The 22,015-nt window shown below is 42.7% G+C and overlaps 1 protein-coding gene across 3 annotated transcripts in view; it reads left to right on the top strand.

Moving 5' to 3' along the window:
* NR5A2 (nuclear receptor subfamily 5 group A member 2) overlaps positions 1–21,808 on the top strand; it is a 159,554-nt gene extending 137,746 nt beyond the window's left edge. For all 3 annotated transcript variants that reach the window (XM_056110852.1, XM_056110851.1, XM_056110850.1), the window contains one exon: positions 18,581–21,808. In XM_056110852.1, the coding sequence (XP_055966827.1) occupies positions 18,581–18,828 (248 nt within the window). In that variant the 3' untranslated portion in view covers positions 18,829–21,808. The remainder of the gene's footprint in view (positions 1–18,580) is intronic.
* Positions 21,809–22,015: the final 207 nt, after the last annotated feature.

The following is a 22,015-nucleotide window of genomic DNA, read 5'->3' as shown; positions in this document are numbered from 1 at the left end:
TAAACCACACCACTGGGACGACCTGTGACCTCTGTCTGAAACTCTGACATGTGAAAAAGTGTCATCATGCCAACTATTCAACAGGAAAATTAGCATAGCACAGCCTCCCAAGGCGCCACCTGCAGGTAGAGCTGTGGGGATCCATGTTTACACCACTCAGACCAGGACTCAGCAGAGCTCTTGCCAGGTGGAAGGAAATACTCTCATGGACTTTCTCCCTCACTTCCATTCCCACCAAAACAGTCTCCCTCAGCACGATACACGATGCAGTTCCGGTTGCCACTGTCACTGTCACTGTCCTTCCATTGTTCATCGATTTGCTCGAGCTGACCCAGTAACATCTCCGTTGTGACACTTGTTACTGTGTTTGGCATATTGAATAAGTCACGGGTAGCTTGCCAGGCTTTGCCGTGTGGGCAAAATACTCTTGGTAGCTTGCTGGACTCTCCGAGAGGGGCGGAGGAATAAAACCTGGGTCAGCTGGTTGTAGAAGGCAAAATAGGCTGGGAGAGTTAGGATGGGGAGAGGAGGATGCCTGCCGTACACATGGCCCACCCGGGTTGGAGCCCTGGCATCCTGATGGTCCCCTGAGCCTCACCAGTAGTGATCCCTGAGTACAGTAGCACCACCACGTATAGTCCCAAAACAAGCCAAAAAAAAAAAAAAAGGAGGAGGAGGAAGAAGAGGGGGAGGGGAGAGGGAGTTAGGAGAAGGAGAGGAGGGGGGAGAGGAGGAAACAAAATACTAGAAGCCAGTGGACCACATATCTTACCCATGTCCCAGCTCTACCACCAACCAGCACAAAGTAGTAGCAGTAGTTGTACTAATAGCAGTGAGCAGCAGCAGTAGTAATAGTAGTAGAAGCAGGAACAAGCAGTGGTAGTTATAGAAGCAGCAGCAGCAGGAGTAATAGTAATAGCAGCTGTAATAGTAGCATGCAGCAGTAGTACTAGTAATAGTAGCAATAGTAAGCAATCATAGTAATAGTAGCAGCAACAATGGTAGCAACAGCACCAGTACTGCAGTACTGGTAGCATTAATAGTAGTAGCAGCAGTAGCAATAGAACCAGTAAGAATATAGTATTGACCTCACTAGGGTATTAAAGCATTAAAGAAGGTAGCACCAATACAAGTAGACTTTCAAATACTCACTGCTGACATTATTAGTTAATAATCCATTAATAATATAAAATTGTTAAGAATGCCATAGTTTACAAACTGAAAATGCTTAGACTGCTGTTGCCAAGTAACGTACTTGTGTGCATCAAGGCAGACTTCCTTTGCTGAGACTTTGACTGTCATCCGAGAAATAAGTAATGTTCTTGATTTCCTAGTGCTTGGATGAGAGGCACACTGGCTCTGAAACACTGTTGGAAGAGAGAAGCAGTTTCTCTATCCACCTCAGTCAAGCATCTCAAGAATCATTTTTCAAAGATGTGTTTAATGCTTTGAAGTATTTCTCTTAAAATCTGGGAGGGTGGGGGCCTGGGTTTCTTTCCAGCAAGAATGAGCAGTGCACAATTTGCTAGGGAGAAAATTCTAGAACTTCTAGAGAACCATTCTGAAGTCATTTCTGACTGGTCGCCTCCCAGTTATGTGTATGGGAACTTTGAAGGTTACGCTTGATTTTTCTCTGTAAAGGTTTATGAGCAGCATCAGGACCCACAAATTGTCCAAAACTACATCTTCAAAAGGTGTTTAAACTCGCGGCTTCACAATAGGCGGGGTTAAGAAACTCTAACTGCAGTGTGGAGAATTGGGAATGGTCCAGAGCTGTTCTTCAACTTGGCAGGTCCATTTCCATGCCACCCTGAAGCTCTGGGGATGAGTATAGAGTGTTTTGTTGCACATCCTAGATACCTAATTTTGAATGTACCGGTGAGACAGGGAAAACTAGAAAACTCTGCAGAGGTTCTCCATGGGGTCCTGGGGGGACTCTGAGCTGCAGTCTCCCAGGGGAGCTGGTGAAGAGGTGAAAGCAGCTGTCTTTCAGGTCTATCAAGTTTCCCAAGGCCTGAGCCCCACTGTCAGATGAGTGATGGGAAACCAGAGGGTGGGGAGAATCTGGATTCACAGTCACTTGAAGGAGGGTGAAATCACTTCGGGGCTGCAATCGAGGTTATTGTCCCCACACAAAGCCATGAACCACAATTCAGAGACGAGGTATACAAAATAGCCATTTCTCCATTCCAAGGTCACTTACAGGATTCATTGATTGATTGATTGATTGATTGGGAGAAACCCATATATGGTAATGCTCAGGATCTACTCCTGGATCTCTACTCAGGAGTGACTCCTGGCACCACCAGGACCTCAGCTGGTCCCCAAGCACAGAGCCAGGATTGGCTTCTGAGCATTGCGTGGGTGTGTGCCTCCCCAGAACAAAATAATAAAACAAAAGAATTGAAAAGCACCCCCTTTCATTGTCCTCCGCTCCCAAATTCAGATATCAAGGATCTGGAACGATAGTATAGTGGGTAGGATGTTTGTCTTGCATGCAACCAAGCCAGGGTTCAATCCCCAGCTCCCCATGTGTTCTCCTGAGCCTTGCCAGTAGTGATCCCAGAGTGCAGAGCCAGAAGTAAGTCCTGAGCATTACCAGGGATGATCCAAGACAAGATATATATAAAAGTTCTTAGACTAGCACCTCCTGTTATTTTCTCTGCCACATGGTTAAACAAGTACAAAACAATTTGGTAGTATGGATTTTCTGTCTTTCACATACACATACATATCATCTTGTCTTGGGATATATATAGATAGATAGATAGATAGATAGATTGATAGATAGATAGATAGATCAGAGATCAAGAATCCTCAGAAATAAACATTGGCTGTAATAAAATTATAAGGACATAATCATGTCTAAATGTTTAAATTCATAATTTTGGGTGTAAAAAGAATAAGGAGCCCATAGTCTTATTAGTTCTCCTCTTATGTAGAATGTAGAATTGAAAGAAACATTTACACTGGTTACACTGGTGGAGGGATGGGTACTTGATCATTGTATAATTGAAACCCAAACACAAAAATTTGTAAGTCTACAACTGTACCTCATGGTGTTTCACTAATAAAAATTAAAGAAAAAAAAGAAAAACATTTATTGAAACAAATGTCATCAGATATAAGATATTTTAGTATTACAGTTGTTACTCTTTTAGCAAAATCCTTGTCATGCTTATAAAAAAAACCGGGGTATAACTTCCTTTACATGTTATTCCTAGCTCTTAAAAGTTCTTAGACTAGCATCTCCTGTTATTTTCTCTGCCACATGGTTAAACTACAAAACAATTTGATAGTATGGATTTTCTGTCTTTCACATACACATACATATCCCTGAGCAATAGGATGAATTATTAATTTTGGTTATGTCCAAAAAATTGATAAGTGTTTAGATTTAATGATCTTGTTAGATAATCAGTTTCTCTTCCCCCTTAGTTACTCTCCCCCCAAAGGCCTCTATCTTTTTTATAGTTCAAATGATTGAGAATAAGTATTGGTCATCTGAATGGTGCCCGCCCTCTTCCCCTGGCCTTAATTTCAGCCTCTGATCTCACTGAGCAGAATTTTAACAAGCTAAGGGAAATGATGTAACAAGTAGATCTAGCTCTTCCAGAGAGGGGTTTTATTTTAACTTTACCAACTCAATCAACCATGGATATTTAGAATAGACTTATACTATGTAAATAACAATTCTCTGAGGAGCATAAAGCTGCAAGGGTTTTAGTGATTACAATATTACTTTTTTAGTAGAAGTGAAAACAGAACAAAGGTACAATAAACTTCACTAATTCAGAACCATTCCACTTGCCAAGAAAAGGCTGAATTTGCATTTTCTTTAAAAATTGCAATTTTCATGACCTCAACCTTCTGCTTTTTCCAAAGCATTGTATTTAACAAGTGGGGGTACATTTAGAGGGGGTGAGGGATAACAGCCATGACATTAAGTCGCCTGGTTTTCTTCCCAGTCCTCTTGTGAACTCAGTGAATTTCTCTGTTGACTGAAAAGGATGTGGTCAGAAGCTGCCACATAGGACAGCAGGAAGAACACTTGCCTTGCACATGGCTGACCCTGGTTCTATCCCCAGCACTGCATATGGGCTCCTGAGTTCCACCAGGAGTGACCCCTGGGCACAGAGCCAGGAGTAAGAAAGGATGTGATCAGACCTTTCAGCAGGCTTGCTGAAGTGAGATAAAATCAATGAAAGGAGCTTTGATAAAAGTTAAAACAACAAAGCAAAGAAAACTTTTTTCCCAGAATGTGTAATACCATTAAGCCTCCCTTTTATAAAATATCCTACAGTGTGTCTTTTATGAAAAAAATCACATTTAACAAAGTATAGCACATGAGATGTCCTCCTAATTCACCAAATTGCTGCTTTTTCTGTTCTGTTTTAGATCAAATTTCTTTCTTATAAGTTAGACACTCATAGGACAAAACTCATTTTAAACTCCATATCAGAGATAAAATCTGGGCACAAAGTCTACATTAGTTCATGTTTCTGCGTCCTTTTTCTGTTCATTTGTTTATTTTCTGTTTGTTTTGTTTTGTTTTGTTTTGGAACCACCCCTACCTGTGCTCAGGGTTTACTCCTGACTCTGCACTCAGGAATCATTTGTGGGGCCCATATGGAGTATCAGAGAGCAAGCCCAGGTCAGCCATGTGCAAGGCAATTCCCTACCTGCTATACTACCTCTACAGTGCCCCCCCCAATATTTATTTTTTCAGGTGATAATTATGTTTAAGTCTTTTGGGGGGAAGGGGAGCCCTCTCAAGAGGAGACCCAGGGCCCCACCAGTAATTCTTAGCCAACCAAGTCGAGTTGGTTCAATGCAGAGGCCCAAGGATACGATGATGCTCAGGCCTGGAAGTCACCCTGCTGGAGTTGGGGGTCTTCAGGACTGTATCTGGGAGTGCTCAGGTGGTGTCAGGAACGGAAGCACTATTCAGTGCAGTGTACTGCCTCTTGGCCTCACCTTCTGCTTGAGGAAAATGAGCCCCTGAGAGTGGGGAATTGGTGTTTTTGCAGCTGGTGGGCTGCATGTACACGGTTCCATGCCCACCCATGTCAGTCCTAGGAAGGGAACTTTTTGCCAAGCTGTCCCCTCAGGCCACCTCCCCCAAGTGTTGGGGGGAAGTGTAACATAGCGGAATGGTGAAGACCACTCATGGGACTTCAGAGACGCCTCTCATTTTGTGATTGTGGTGCTAGAAGAAAGATTCTTCCAGAATGTTTTGTGATGTTTCCTGTCTGGTTAACTCTGAGCACTGAGGTATGAGAAAACACAAGTACTATGGATGCAGAGGATTACTTGGTGTTGCTCCTTGAATGCCTTTATTTAGCACTTCTGTCTGGAACCATTTTTTTTTCTTTTTTGGTCACACCTGGCAATGCTCAGGGGTTACTCCTGGCTCTGCACTCAGGAATTACCCCTGGCAGTGCTCAGGGGACCATATGGGATGCTGGGAATCGAACCTGGGTCGGCCGCGTACAAGGCAAACTCCCAACCCAATGTGCAATTGCTCCAGCCCCTGGAACCAATTTTTAACCATGGTGTTTTGCTGCTCCTTAGTTCCCCGTTAGTGTTCCTTACCTTCTCCCTTCTTGCGTCTTGTTCCTTCCTAAGTTGTGTCCCTGTGTAGCCTAGAAAGCCCCTGAGTGAAAAGCTGGGCTCAAACCTGCATTCGCAGGTGGCCCAAGCAAACAGGAAGCTGCTCCTGGCATACAACTGTGCTGTGCCCATGAACCGATGGGAGTTTAAAGACACAGATTTCTTTCAAACACTACCTCAGGAAGGAAAAATGATCATCTGCATAGAACTATCTAGAAGACTATATCTTTTGTCTTCCAAACTGTTATAACATGGTGAGATGGTTGAAGTCGGTGTTTTATTTTGAATATCACACCTTGTCTACTAAATGTACTTTTTAATCCTCAAAGGACACCTTGTTTTTCCTCAGTAAACATCTCAAAGGAATCTCAGAAGCTTCTTGAGCTCTCCCAAAGCTGAGTCATTTGAGCCAAACCGGGCTCTTTGCCACACTCACACAAAATAATATTTTAATTGGCTAAGCTAATATTTGATCCAAGTTCATGAAAGTTTCAAAATCAAATAATTAAATGCAAATTCAGTCTTCATCCCAAAGACGATAAGAATGCCTTTAAGCTAATATTTTTAACAAGAACGATTGGACAGAACACTCTTGTAAATTTTATCACACCTGAGGCACTTTTCCTCATTCGATTAGCTGGAAAGCTGAATGTATCCTGAGGCAAAGCAGACTTCTAGTACTAAACTCAACAACTGGAGCTTAAATTTGGTTTAATATATCCCCACTTGGATCTGCCTGTTTAATTCTCTTTCATAGGATGGCATCGGTTTATTCATAGTCTTGGCTGCCACCTGCACACACTGAACCTCATATCTTATTCTGCAAGGAGAAAACTTTCCAATAACAGCAAAGGTTGTTGTTTCTGAGTGAAAAGCAAACATAAACTTAGGTGTAAAAAGACTATTTCAGGGCCTGAGAGATAGTACAGCTGATAGGGCACTTGCCTTGCAAGCTGCTCAGAGTTTGATCCCGAGCACCCAAAAGGTTCCCCCAAGGCTGCCAGGAGGAATTTCTGAGTGCAGAACAAGGAGTAACCCCTGAGCACTGCCAGGTATGAGCCCCAAACAAAAACAAAGCAGAAAGTTGTTTCAGAGTGTGACACTAAGAATGGGTGAAAGGCTTTTCCTGTTTTATGTTTGGGGGTGGTGGTGAGGGGCAGGGGGATGGATGGTTTTCCTAATAGGTTATGAACCATGATGTTTCAAATGACAGAGGCAGTGTCAGTGATGGATCTCACTCGAAAGAGAGTCTTAGCAAACCCTGTATTTACTCTTAGCTACTCACCTGCTTGACACAGAATTCTGTTTTGTTTGTTTGCTTGCATGCTTGATTTTTGTTTGGCGGCTATATCCGGTAATGCTCAGGGACTACTTTCAGCTCTGTGTTTAGGGGTTGCTGCCAGCAGTGATTTGGGAACCCGCTATCAAATCCTGCTTGAAAGCATGTACATTTAGTGAGTCCTTGGGTTATTTCCCCAGCCCCATGTGCTATTTGAGGGTGAAAAAGAAACCAAGAAGGTCCTTTACATTCAGGCTTCTGGCTCAAAATACTCAGTGAATTTCCAACCAGAGACCTCATTTTTTGGCCTTTCATTCTCCATGCATTTGAGGGCGGTTTTCACGACCATATCATGTGCAGAGGTTTCTGTAACATTGATGATCTTAAAATCTTAAAAGCCCTTCTATAGCATCTTCTTTCCTCATTCGATCCCCATGAGTCCTGGGAAACACACTGTGAATGTATACAAGGAAAACACGAATGTTCTGAGTCAGCCTATGTGGTTCTGAGCAGACAGCACCCGGCTCCAAATAGGTTTTTCTCACATTGTCAGGTGGCTGATTTATAGCACCAGATGAACCAAATGTTTTTCCCTTTCCTAGTCATTAACCTCACGGTTTCCAATTGTGAATCAAATTATACCTTTCTTGGGGATGAATTATAAGAAATGTGCTTTTGCTGTCATATTTGAAAATGATTATGAGCACAGTAAAGTGAGGGCTTAAAAACTGCTTGAGTCTCATAGCTGGAAATACGAATATACAAGGAGCCAATGGAGTCGCAAGGAGCTCATTTGCATATAATTTATGCATAGAAATTGGATTAAAATGAGTATAGTTTTATGGCTTGGTTTTGTTTGTTGGGGACCATACTCAGTTGTACCCAGGGCTGACTCCTGGCTCTAAGTTCAGGACAGGGTAGTTGTGTGCAAGAAAGCACATTACCCGCTTATAATATTCCTCCCACCCTGGTTTTATTTGGGGGACCATATCTGAGGGTACTCAGGGTCTACTTCTGTCTCTGCTCAGAGGATCATGTCATGCCAGAGACTGAACCCAGGCTTCCCACATGCAAATGCCATCAAACTATCTCTTTGGCTCCCAAATTAGCTCACTTAAAAGCACGTGTCCTGGGTGTTATTTGTTTTGTATTTTATTTTGGTGAGAGGACCATACCTGGTGGTTCTGGGCGACCGTGTGGTGCCAGCAACCACATCCAGGGCTTCCACATGCAAAGCATGACTTCCAGTCCTTTGAACCATCCTGGGCCTGCATAGGTTATCCTATATGTGTGCAGCACTCATGCTGTTTAGGTAAATAAGGAAGTAAGATAGATCCCCATGCTTGAGAGAAGGCAGTGGAGCAGCACAGGGAATAAAGATCAAGGAAAGCTTGGTAAAGAAGATGCCACTAGAAAATGGAATATCTTCCAGACAAAAGCAGGGGGAAGGGACTGGAGCAATAGCACAGTGGGTAGGGCATTTGCCTTGCAAGTGGCCAACCCAGGCTTGATTCCCAGCATCCCTTATGGTCCCCTGAGCACCGCCAGGAGTAATTACTGAGTGCATTATCCAGGAGTATCACCTGTGCAATGCCGGGTGTGACCCAAATAGAAGAAAAGAAAAAGAAAAAAAAGCAAGGGGAAGATTGGTCTAGGAATTGCTGTGAAAATCATTCTTTGATCCACTGAAACAGGTTCTCAGTGTACCCAGGTGCCCAGTGTCAGTCCTGGGAGACACTACTCCTTAGCAAATAAGTGATCCTTTACCTTGTCATTGACAGCCAAGTAGCTGATGCCCAGCACCCTATGTGATGGGCACATGGAGTGTGCACGGGGGCTTAGGGTTCTTTCAGGAACATCTTGGGGTATGTTGGTCTACATTGATATAAGAAAAGCAGAAGGAGCAGGTTAAAGAACTAGTGCGCTGAGCTGAGTTTCATGTACCGTGAGTTTCAGGTGTCCCATTGCCATTGGCTGGCACTTTCCAATAGTGGTTTTCTCTCCAGAACCAAATCAGATCTTATTCGGCATCTTTGGTGTGAAGCTGGTGAGGATGTAAGACACAGTAAAGCAAAACATTCTACTGAGATAAAGATCTGGAGGAGTCAAGGATGACAGCTAGGCTTGGCACAACAGTCAAAACACTCTTGAATCTGTTTCCAGAGAACGTGCAGTGCATAAAGGGACTTGCACTTTTGACTTGCTGGTATGAAACCATTCAAGACAGAGCAAAAATAAAGTCAACTATAGACTTGATAGGAAAGGAGCTCAGTATGTTCAAGATGAAAAACAAAAGTAAAATGAAGAAGATCTGGGGTTCAAACAGAGTAATATTTAGTCAGCAATTCATTGCTACATTCCTCACTTAGAATTTTATCCGTGTTGGGCATTGATCCAACATTTTGTGATCATTTTGTGATCCAGCTCACAAATTAGACCAAAGTCCCATTTTCATAGATTGTCTTCATTCTTGTGAAGCAAGCAGTGGTCAGTTTTAAAGCAAACAGAGACTGAGTACAGGGCTAAGGAGTCAGCTTTGCACACCCCTGACCCAAGTTCAGTTCCCAACACTGCATATTGTTCTCTAAGCACAGCTGAATTGTGACCCTGGATACCCCCCGACCCCACCCCAGGCATCTCCAGGGTGACCCAGGTAATCCCCAGCATCCCAGGCCCAGGACAGGGACTGTCTCCACAGATCTCAGAATTTATTCCTGACTCTGTGCTCAGGAGACCCTGTGCAGTGCCAGGGCTCAAACTCAAAGCCAGTGTCTTTGACTCCTGGTAGCCTGAGTGTAGGGCTGGAGCAATAGCACAGTGGTAGGGCATTTGCCTTGCATGAAGCTAGCGCGGCCGAGCCAAGTTTGATTCCTCTACCCCTCTGGGAGAGCCCAGCAAGCTACCGAGAGTATCTTGCCTGCACGGCAAAACCTGGCAAGCTACCTGTGACGTATTCAATATGCCAAACACAGTAACACGAAGTCTCAAAAAAAAATGGAGACGTTACTGGGCCTGCTCAAGCAAATCAATAACAACAGGAGGACAGTGACAGCCTTAGTGTGGGGCTGAATGAACAAAGCATGTATGTTGTAAGCTTGAAGGCATGAAAAAAATAAATAGTGAATGTTTGAGTGCTTCCTCAATTCCAAAGTGGCAGTAAAGTGTAAGGACTGGACATAAATCATACAGATGCTGTGTGTGTGTGTTTACATACCACTCTTGCCAATGAGCTGGAGTTTCTTGTTAGTGATTTCTCAGATGAAAGCACTGGATTGTAGGTGCTGGTCTCCAGGTCCAAAGCATGCACCACACTTTTGTTTGTTTGTATCTTGTTTGTTGGGGGGCCATACGCGGCAGTGCTCAGGGATTACTCCTGACTTACTCCAGGAATTACTCCTGATGGGTTCAGGGAAACCTCCTGGTAAGAGATGTCAGGGATTCATCCTGGGTTGGCCCCTTCCAAGGCAACTGCTCAACCCACTGTACTATCTCTCTGGCCCAGGATTCACATTTGTGTAAAGGAGTTAATCAATAATGAATGTTGAATCTTGGCTTTTATGTTTTGCCAGAAATGGCATAGCATCTAAGCCTTAGACCTAGCATTAAGGAGACCCTGAATGCCCATTCTAACACTAACCACCCTCCCTCTCAATGAACTGAACTTGGTTCAGATAGAAAGAACTAGCAGATTTCTGTTCAGAAGACCTTACCAAATTATTCACATAGGTTAGTTTGATAAATAATCTTGATTTCATAGAGAAAACTTCCTATATCCTTTCAAGAAAAAAAAGTGTCATCCTTTCAAAAGCCTCAAAGAAAAGTATTCGCCAGGTATAAAATAGCTGCCAACAACCTCTTCCCACCCCCCACCATCGCTTTTCCCACTTTCTCTCTTTTTTTCATTTGGGGTTACAATCAGGGATGATCCTGGCTTTGTGCTCAGGGATCACTCAACAGTGCTCAGGAGACACTGTGTAGTGCTGGGGATTGAACCAGGGTTCGTGTCACACAAGAAAACAAGCACCTTAACCCCTCTACTAGCTCTCCAGACAGGGGGCAATTTTTCCCCTCCTGTGTGAAAAATTAACCAAGAAGGCTACAGTCTCAGCAGAAGACAGTGACCCCCTTTTGGACCTCCCAGGCTCCTGCCCCTTGCTCAGCAAAGGACCCCTCTCTGAAAAGACTGGGTTCAGTACCTAGGTTTCCCTCAGGGCTCAAGGCAGGACCCAGAGAGGTCTCATCGGCGTCTGCACCAGCAGGGCAGCCTGGTTACTGTGTGAGAGAGCACAGAGCCCTGTAATGGAGTCAAGAAGACCTCAGGGTTTGCTATCCAGCCCAGACCGAGTCTGAGTAGATAGCTGCTTCCTACCCAAACTTTGTAATTAGTCCCTGAGTGATGGAGTAGAAGCTAAGAGGGAAATTCTTAAAGAAGAAACATGCAATGCTTCTGCCAGTCATCAGAATATAAAGGCCAAAAAGAAAGGGATGGGATGTCTTTGTTTGTAAACCTGTCCCTATCCTGAATATGTCACGGGAGGGCTTACTGACTTGTGTCTTTAAATCATATTAAAATGAAGCTTATGTCATTTCCGAGAACACACCCAGCACAAAATGCAGGAGGTGGTGCCTAAAAGGCCTCAGACGAACTGAGAAGGATTTGGATATCCCATGAATCTCCATTCTGCCAGCTGGGTTTCTTCCCAAATCCAACTTCAAGTTGAATTGGGTCTCTCCAGGTTTTGTGCTCTCTTAGGGGCTCAGTTTTTTGGTGAATTTCTACTGTTTGTTACCAGCTCGTCTTAGAGAAGAGTTAAGACTCCCAAATCTCCCAAGAGGAGGCAAAAACGGGTGGGTTAACTCAAGTGTGAGCCCAGGACCACCTGTGAAAGACCATGGGCTCACTCCCTAGCATTGCCCGGCCCCCTATTTGAAAGACATGTCTACCTCCTCTCATTACAGACTAGGGGACAGGGCGGGGTCCAGCAAAGAAATTGATTTATAATTTTGAATGAATTTCATGGCCATATTTTCATGAGGTGGCACAAATTCCAATTCCCTGAAGATTTTAAGAACATGCTTCAAATTGCTGGACTGTTAGGAAAAGTAACTACAAGTGAATTATCTAAAAGAGAAAATTCTTAAGTCTGTGGAGAGGCGGGATTTGTGTTTTGGCACTTCATTGTCATATTTGTGTATATAAATGAGGGTGGGATGTTGAGGGCTACACCCAGAGGTGCTCAGGGGTTACTCCTGGCTCTTCATTCAGGGATCACTCTTGGTGGTGCTCGGGGAACTATATGGGGTGTTGGGGATTGGACTGGGGTCGGTAGCATGCAAAGAAAACAGTTTCACCCCTGTGCTATCTCTTGTTCACTTCATTAAGGAAATCTTTGTGGAAAGCCTAGTGGAATAAACAGAGTTCTTCCTGTTGGGTCAGAGATGCAAGAAACTCAAGAACCAAGAATCTGATTCCAAATCCAAATGAGAATATGAGTGTTTCCTTTAGAGGAAAAACTGACCAGTGAGAATCCTCATGTACAAAACACATCCATTCAAACTTAATCGCTTGGTTCAAAAAAGGACTTGCCACAGGATTTCTACTGGAATAAAACATATGATTACACATAAAATATTTTATTTCTGGAGAAATTCTTTGTATAACTTCATTTTCTTTCCTCCTCCAGATGTATTAAAAAATAATTGACATGTGTTATTATGTAAGTTTAAGGAATTTGACATGATGCTTCTATGTACGTATATTGTAAAATTATTCAATTAAAAATTTGAAAACAAGGACCAGAGCAGTAGTACAGTGGAACAGTGCTTGCCTTATATATGGAGGACCCAGGTTCGATCCCTAGCACCCCAGATGCTCCCCTGAGTCTGAGGAGTGATCCTGAAATGTCGAGCCAGGAGTAAGTCTTGAGAACTGAAAAGTATGGCTCCAAAAAACAAAAAAGTTTTTAAACCAGTTTCTAACTAGAAAAAAAAGGAGACTGGCTTCTAAGATTCTTAAAGGCTTCTGTAATGAATCGTTGTACAGTTGAACCAGTCTTGGGTAAGTGGAGCAATAACAGAAAGCGAACATTACTTGGAGTGTTGTTCCAAGCTGCCTTGGCTATATCTAGTTCTCATCACCATGGGGGTGTATAGTCTATGGGTATGGAAAAGCCAGCCAGGGAAGAATGCAGAGAGCGCCCATTAGCTGTACACAGAGGCATCAGAGCGAGCATGCAGGAATGACCTGGTCAGCAAGGGAGAGTAATTCAATCCGAATTTTTGTCTGTCCTTTCTGTTTTAACCTTAGAGCTTGATTGTCAGGATCATTGCCACAAAATTACAAATTGCCTGTGTAGTGTTAGAATCAAAACAGACATTGAGTCAGTAAGCATCTTTAGGGCCAATGTGCAGCGTGGGTTTTGTTCTGTTTAATGATTGATTCATAGAAATCGCTTAATGAGATAATAAATTCAGTCATGTGAATTCAACTCTGGGGAACTTTGGAGGAACATGATCTAGATGGCAAAGTATGGGAACGCAGTTTTCCTGACCTACAGAAAACTGAACACGCTTTTAAACTTTCAGAAGAAAGGTGTCACTTTAGACCTGCATTCAGAGAAATAGTCTGGCAAATGCTGATTCAGTCTTCAAAGAGTCCATCTGTAGGGGCTGGAGAGATAGCACAGCGGGTAGGGCGTTTGCCTTGCAGCTGACCCGGATTCGATTCCCAGCATCCCATATGGTCCCCTGAGCACCGCTAGGAGTAACTCCTGAGTGCAGAGCCAGGAGTAACCCCTGTCCATCACCAGGTGTGACCAAAAACCAAAAAAAAAAAAAAAAAGAGGCCATCTGTAATAGTAGGAAGCAAATAAGCCAGAATTTATGATCAATCCTTTTTTGTCTGCTGCTGCTGCTGTTCTTAACACAGTAACATAATTTATTACAGAATGTAAATCCTAGTTCTCAAATGTTATTAAAGAGAGAAAGGAGGAAGGAAGGAAGGAAGGAAGGAAGGAAGGAAGGAAGGAAGGAAGGAAGGAAGGAAGGGGAAAAAAGGAAGAAAGAAATAAAGAAAATGTTATTTTGGGGGCCGGAACAATAACACAGCAGGTAGGGCATTTATCTTGCATGCGGCTGACCAGGGTTTGATCCCCAGCACCATGTATGGTTCCCTGAGTTCTACCAGGAGTAAAGCCTGAGCTCAGAGTCAGGAGTAAACCCTGAGTACCACTGGGTGTGACCCAAAAATTGAGAGAGAGAGAGAGAGAAAGTTTCAAAGACAACTTAATTTTTTTAATTATATTTTTGTTTGGGGGTTCATACCCAGTGATGTTCAGGGGTTACTCCTGGCTCTACACTTAGAAATTACTCCTGGCAATGCTCAGGGCCTCATATGGGATGCTGAGGATCAAACCTGGTTGTCGTGTGTAAGGCAAATTTCTTACCCGCCGTACTATCAACTCTGGCCCCTCAAGGACAACTTTATATAAAGGATATTGTTCAGTTATTTTATATTTTATGCTGATCAAATTTCTATATCCTCCACATTGATCTTTTTGACCACCGTAAACAAGTAGCATGCAGCCAATTTAATCAGTTAATCAGTGGCTGAATAAATAGAATACTCCGGGGGTATGGTGCCGCCAGCAAGTCAATCTGTACCTGTGAGGTGAGTGCATCAGCAGCCTGATGGCGCCTTCAGACTTCCAGATACCCCAAAATTGCTGCTGTGCCTTTGGCCAGACCCCAAAAACTTGGGGCAAAGTTTACCAAGAAAGTAAACGGCCAAAAGTTAGGTATGTGGGAAACACAACCGCAAACCACCTCTGACTCAGCTATATAATTGGAGGCATGGTCTCTCTGGTTCCTGATTGAACTGCTTAATGGCCATGATCCCAGAGACTCAGAAACAAATCTCGAAACCCAGTGGCTTTTGGCAGAAATGCGTCCGGTCCATGCAGTAGGTTACCGGTGCTGGGCCAACCCAGGTGGGAATTAGTTTCGTGCCTTGGCCTGTTCCCCCTGGCGGCCCAGTGGCCGCCATCCTCCAGAGGCTACTGGACAGTCATCCTCCAGAGGCTACTGGGACAGTCAGGTTTGGGCCCACAGTGATGAGACGCAGAGCCTCATGGGATGGAGGTGGAGCTGGTCCTGTCCTCCCCACCCCAACGAGACCCTAAGTCATCGTCCACAAACGGCCTCTCTGGCTCCTGATCAAGCTGCTTAACGGCCATGATCTCAGAGACTCAGAAACAAATCTCGAAACCCAGTGGCTTTTGGCAGAAATGCGTTGAACCCCACAGTAGGTTACTGTTGCCGGGCCACCCCATGGTGGGAAAGGATGCTGTCCCTCCGTCTGCTTCCCCTTGGTGGCTTGGTGGGTGCCATCCTCCAGAGGCCATTGGACAGTCAGGCTTGGGCCCACAGTGACGAGACATTTTGGGCCTCACAGGATGGGGGTGGAGCCGGTCCTGTCCTCCCCACCCCAACGAGACCCCAAGTCATTGCTCACGAACAGCCTTTCTGGCTCCTGATCAAGCTGCTTAACGACCATGATCCCAGAGACTCAGGAGCAAACCTTGGAACCCAGCAGGTTTTGACAGAAATCCCTCCAGATTTAAGTGTTAAAATTTTGGAATTTCAAAATCGCACGGCCACTACTGCAGCCATGTGACATCATATGTTATTCGTAACCAGCAATAGAACACAAATTGTCTACTGTTGCCTTTTCAGCAGATCTGAGTGTTGGGGTAAAATCTCAAATAATAATGTTGGGTCTGGTGTCAAAATAGTGAATGTGATCAAAGTAGAGAGAGAGTAATGTGAAAATCATCTGCCCCACAGGTAGGGGGAGGGTGTGGGATGGGGATATACTGGGGTTGTTGGGGGTGGAGAATGGGCACTGGTGAAGGTACCGGTGTTTCATTGTATGACCGAGACTTAGAGTCGAAAGCTTTGTAACTGCTCTCACTGTGATTCAATAAATAAGATTATAAAAAATAAATAAATAAATAGCAGTACTCCTACATTAAAAAAAAAGCATGTAACATGCAGTACTGTAAACAAATAAACCACCAGGTGAGAATATCTCTCACTATAGTGTCAAGTAATTCTTTCTTTTTTTCCTTTCTTTCTTTTTTTTTTCTGTAATTGGGCTTAAATCACAGTAAAACTGGAAGGAACTTGCTTTCTTTTTTACCTCCTAATCTTATCTAAAAGAGATAGCTAAGTGCGGTCTTCTCTAAATTGGAGAGAGTGAAGTAAAATTCTGACACACAAGATGTTCAGAATGCAGGGAAACTGCTAGAGATCACATTTACTTTCTTGGCTGACCATGTATCTCGGCAGTGAAACACTAGCTTGTGTGTGTGAGTCTCTAGGGTCAATGTTTGATGCTGGCAAAAGAGAAAAAAAATCATGCTGCAAGCATATTGCTTTCTGTGCACTTATGAGAGGACCATGCATAGAAGAGCAAAGTTGGCCTGAACATAGGTTTTTCTTCCCATATCCAGGTATATGTTAAAGGTATGTCAGTGTACATTTTGTCTTTTTGAACCACAAGAAAGTTTGATCCATAGCCATATTGAATAAACTTCTAAATATTTTTGAAAAAATATTGGGGGAGGGGACTGGAGGGATCATACAGTGGGCAGGGCATTTGCCTTGCAGGAGGTCAACCTGGGTTGGATCCCATATGGTCCCCCAAGCACCGCCCAGAGTACTTCCTGAGTGCAGATCAAGGAGTAACCCCGAGCACATTTTTTTAAAAAAATTTGAAAAATAAAAAAATATTTGGGGGGCCATACCAGTTGTGTTCAGGGGACTGTGGGGTATCAGTTATCAAATCCAGTTCTCTCATGGGCTAAGCATTTGCTCTAGCCCTTGGAGCCATTTCCTCTGCCATTTTAAAAATAATTTAAGGGGGGAGCAGAGAACTAGGACAAGGGTTAGGGTTCATTTATTTGCCTTGCATGTAACTGAACCCAGTTTTATTTCTGGCACCCCATATGGTCCCCCAACTGCCAGGAGTTAATCCCTAAGCAGAGAACTAGGTATGTGGCCCAAAAGCCAAAAAAAATAATAATAATTTAAGGAAGATAAACCGGAGTTACTTTATTAACTATAAAGAGTACTGTGTGAAGGTGGCATGCATATAACAATAGGAGGTATAGGTTCGAATGCCACAAGCAGAACTCCTCATAGCGCAGTGCTGGTCTGAGTGTTCATCTCATTAATAAATAATGAACAACTCTTTATTCTCCCATCTGACTTTGAAATAGATGTGCAGTCTGATATACATACTCTCTCGGTCCTAATTTCTCACTGTTTTTAATTTGTAGAAGAGACTTGGGAATGGGAAGGGGGAAAGATTCTGTTTAATGCCAAGTTATGGCTGAAAATGTAAACACTGAAACCATCCTGGACACACTTCAATAGCAATGGGAAGCAACTTCATCATCGAAGCATTTAGAGATGGTAGAATGAATATGCACATACATACAGGTGTGGTTTCACGGCAGAAAGTGCCCCAAATATTGGACATGAGTCACTGTGGTAACCATTGATTAAGTTTATTGCTTTATCATTTAGCCATAGTAGTATGTGCTTTACTTCAGAATTTTAATTTTGTTTAACTATAGAATGAAGGGGGACAGCCGCATCTGTTTACTTTCTTAGTATGGGTGCATGTGAATGCACATACATATCTGCATATTTTTCCCAGAGTCTTCATTGATAGAAACTATACAATTCATAAATAAACTCCAGAAGAGAAATTCATTTACAACCATTTTTCCTTGCTCATTGTCTCTGTATGTATTTGTGTGTCAATCGGTCTTATTTGGACTCTGTGTTGATTTCATTCAATATTTACAAGGACCCTAAGGCAGATGCTTTAAAACAACTGGATGGTCACCAGGAGTAGGACTGAACCATTGCCCTGTCCATCTTCTCCATGTGAGGTAATCAGGACCAACAACAGAGAAAAAACGGTGAAGAATCGGGTATTCAGAAACCACATCAGGTTAAAGGGCACCGACCATCCAGGCTTGTATTCTGCCTAAAGGACAAGACTTTCATTTGATAAAGATCATTAGTCACTGAGATATATATTTTAGTGAGTTCCCAGTAGCGAACATTCCGTTGGCAGTCACTGGAGTGTACCAGATGGTTCATTAGCATAGGCTAGACAAGTCAGTGGCTTTCAGAATCATTTAGAAAATGTCAAACAGAAACAAGAACCCTGTCACTTTTTATTAGAATTAACTACATCATACCCTGGACACAGATTTCACCTTGGGTCAGAAAAATTAATACAGAATTATATGAATTGTGTAATATACTGGTTAAGATCAGTCTTTCTCCAGGGACTCATTTGCTGGCAATATATTATGATCCTTGCACTTTAGGAATCCTCAAACCTTTCCTTTTATAAGATATGAAAAGAGTTGACCTTGCTCAGAATCCATTGGTGTCTAATTGATTGGAGGTATATGCAGAATTTCAACAAGATGTTCTTCCAAAGTGCTTTTGTGGTCATTTTCCCCGGAAGCTTGCGGAATGGGGTTTACTGAATATTCAGCAGTATATTTTATATTGGGGAGCGGTGGTGGAAAGACACACCACCGTGGCACACTGGAATGAAAATGACATTGAAACGTTGAGCTTGTTTGTTTTGTTTTCATGCAGATGTCAAAAACCTTGAAAACTTCCAGCTGGTTGAAGGTGTCCAGGAACAAGTCAACGCTGCCCTGCTGGACTATACAATGTGCAACTACCCGCAGCAGACAGAGAAATTTGGGCAGCTACTCCTCCGGCTACCAGAAATCCGGGCCATCAGCATGCAGGCTGAGGAATACCTCTACTACAAGCACCTGAATGGGGATGTGCCCTATAATAACCTCCTCATTGAGATGTTGCATGCCAAAAGAGCCTAAATTCCAGGCCCTGGAGCTCTGCTTTCAAAACAAAAAGATTGGAAGGGGAGGGAAAAAAGAAGTAGTAAAAGGAGGAAAAAAACAAAACTCTGAACTGCTCCAAGCCATGCTGATTGCAAACTTGGTTTAAAGGGATTGCATTTAAAAAGGCATAATAATCAAATACTTACTAGCGAATAAATGATGGATCAGGGTATTTGTATGGCAAACTGTGAATCAAAGGCTTCACACCATACCCCCCACACCCGCCACCTCCAAAGGATTCCAGAGAAGACAGTGATGGAGCTGAATAAACTCACTGATGGATATCAACACCTGTCAGAACAAAAACGGATCAATGAGTTCTTGTATATTTAACTGATCTCTGTTGTGAAGAAATTTCAGGACTGATCTGTGTTGTTAATTAGGCTTACCCAGCAGGGGATTTGTGCTCCCTGAATTCCTCCCTGGTAAAGCAGAACTAAAATGTTTCTCAAGAATCCATCAGCTAAGCCTAGAATCGCCCTGCCCTGTTCCTTTCCAGCCCAGGATCCAGCACCTTCTGTCCTAGGATCACAGAATCTGTACCAAGGATCATGCTTGGCCCGAGCCCATAGTTGCTCCACCAAATCACAAGCAGCCTCATTTGGAATGTCTGTGTCTTAGACCTACAAACAGCTCAGAAAAACAGTCTATTCATGTTAGCTTGCCATTTTAAATATGTTCTGGTTTGTTCTGTCGTGTGTTCATAACGTTGAAAAGAAAAAAAAAAAAGCAGGCAGTATCCCTCTTCTGATCCTCTGGAAGCATCCATTCCTGTTTAGTGAAATGACTGCAAACTTAAAGCAAATGTTCCGTAGCTAATGCGAGTTGTTTCTGCTCTTGTTACTGAATGTGGCTTCAGTGTTGCTGGGCTTCCTAACAATTTCTAGCCCCAAGGCTTGGTGGGATACACCAGTCTTTTCAGCCATCCACGTTTGTTGTTCATTTAAAATTAAAACCTGACATCTAGGCTGCAGGGATGTCAAATAGTCACAGTAGTTTAAAATGCGACCAAAGCATGTTAAGCCATGCAAAAAGAAAGGATGAACTGATAAATTGACCCAAGTATGGTCCTTGTGGCATCTGAACATCCCTTAGAGATCATTATTTTGAAAAAAAAAAATCACTTGTAGGGAAATTGTGATTTTTATAAATGGCCTGGAAAGACACCAAAGTAACTCAAATCTTCCCCAAAGGGAACAGAAAGAGAGTAATACTGACCTTTCTAAGTCAAAGACCAAAGTCTGCTATAGAACAAATATTAGAGGACAAATCATTGCAAAACTAACTCTCCAAACGGCACTATCAGTATTATGAGCATGCAAGCCACTAGGATGGAAATCTTGCCTTATTTCACAATTCTAAAAGATAGATGTGGATCAACATTTGTTTAAAGTATTAAAACCTTTAAAAGTCAAATGCAATATAGTGTTTACATTGTTTAGGTCCTAAGGAGGGGAGGGGGGAAGCTGTGACTTCACAAATAGTGAAAGCAGTAATTTCCCTAATGTTATTTTTCGGATTGGTAATTATTTTTAACAGTACTTAATTATCGTATGTCGTGAGACACTAAAATCAAAAACGGGAATCTCATCTAGACTTTAATTGTTTGGAGATGATCCAGCGGCACAATCACTTGTAGAAACTGTAAAAAATAAATAAAGTATCTCCTAGTCCCTTAAATTTTTTTTCAGAAATGTTTCTGGCTTTTGAATAGTTTATTTATATTGTATATCATAGTTTCAACTGTAGACAATTATGATGCTAATTTATTGTTCCTCGGTTTCACCTTTGTATAAGATATAACCAAGACTGAAGAAACCAAATATATGTGTTTACTGTAGCATGTCTTCAAGTTAGCGAACATAGTTCAGGGATATCATAGAAGGGTCTTAATAAATGGAAAAACATCCACTTGATTCAATGTCTGTAAATCTTCATAATTCTGACTGTAGTTTATTTAATATCTATTGTAAATTATGTGACGTGTAGCTTCCTGTTTTCAAGTAAAATTTTCAAGGATGGAATCTTACCTGGTTTTCCTTTCCAAACATTGTAAGTTGTATACCAAAGATCTTAGTTATTACTGCTGTGTGTACAAAGAGAATAATTTTAATATTTTTCTTAATCACCTCTAATACTTGTCCACATGAAGGGTACACATTAGCTCAGCTGGTCGATCACAGTACCTGACCTAGACTCAGCCACTCAGTTATCCTCATGGTTCAAAGGACAGGGGAAAAAAATCACTCATCCGAGTTCACATCCAAAGCATGAACTAGACTGGCAGTCTAGACTAGCCTTGCAGTCTCTAGCTGAAGGCTGAGAGCTTAGCAACAGGTGGAAAGGATGGTATTGGCAACAGTCAGTGAAATCGGTCCAGCATGAGAGGAGGTGGGAACACAGGGGCAATTAGGAGATGGGAGGAGAGTTATGTGGTGGGTTTTTCACATTCAGCCAAGAATCCCAAAGACATGGATGGTAGAAGTCCATGTTTGAAATAGACTGAGCTCCCACTGAAGAAGTTGCACCATGAGGACAGGTAGAAAGATGGACACCGCAGGTGACATCAAGGACAAGCTAGCAGGCAAGAATGCCACAGCTAGTCTGCAAGGCAAGTGGCTGGAGTGTTCATTGGTAACCCCTGCGTGACCGTGCTCAGCAACAGCCTTATCAATGACAGGATTCATTAATCGAGGCAAACCAGAATAGATAAGGGACGGGTTTGAGCTGCGTTTGTCAGCTCACAGCCAGTCATGTCTGAATGTTTGTGTTCCAGATCTCTTGCCATTACCTGGGGTCTGAGTCCAGGCAATGTTTAGCGTGTGCAGTCCAGTTACTCGTTGGCGTTTTCTTACTGTATCAGTGACTTACATATTGTTTTGTCAGTTCTTGCCAGGAATTTCTCAACAAAATGGATTTTTTTTCAGTATTTCAATAAATATTGATATGCCCAGCCTGATGATTTTTAAAGGTTTTTATGCTGTTATTCTACTGGATACTAAAGCTTTCAAATAATGAAGCTACTTGGCTAGTAATGGAGTCCGTTGCACATGAAATCCATAAGAATGTTTTATCCTCATCTTACTTTCTGGAGTGACACCCTCTCTTTAATTGTGGCATTAAACTCAACCTGCATCACATGAAATTAAGAATTTTATACTGT

The sequence above is a fragment of the Sorex fumeus genome, unplaced genomic scaffold (assembly GCF_029834395.1).
Source record: "Sorex fumeus unplaced genomic scaffold, SorFum_2.1 ptg000010l, whole genome shotgun sequence".
In the NCBI taxonomy this organism is placed as follows: Eukaryota; Metazoa; Chordata; class Mammalia; order Eulipotyphla; family Soricidae; genus Sorex; species Sorex fumeus.
The sequence above is the reverse complement of the archived record's forward strand: the minus strand, read 5'-3'. Positions and strand labels throughout refer to the sequence as shown.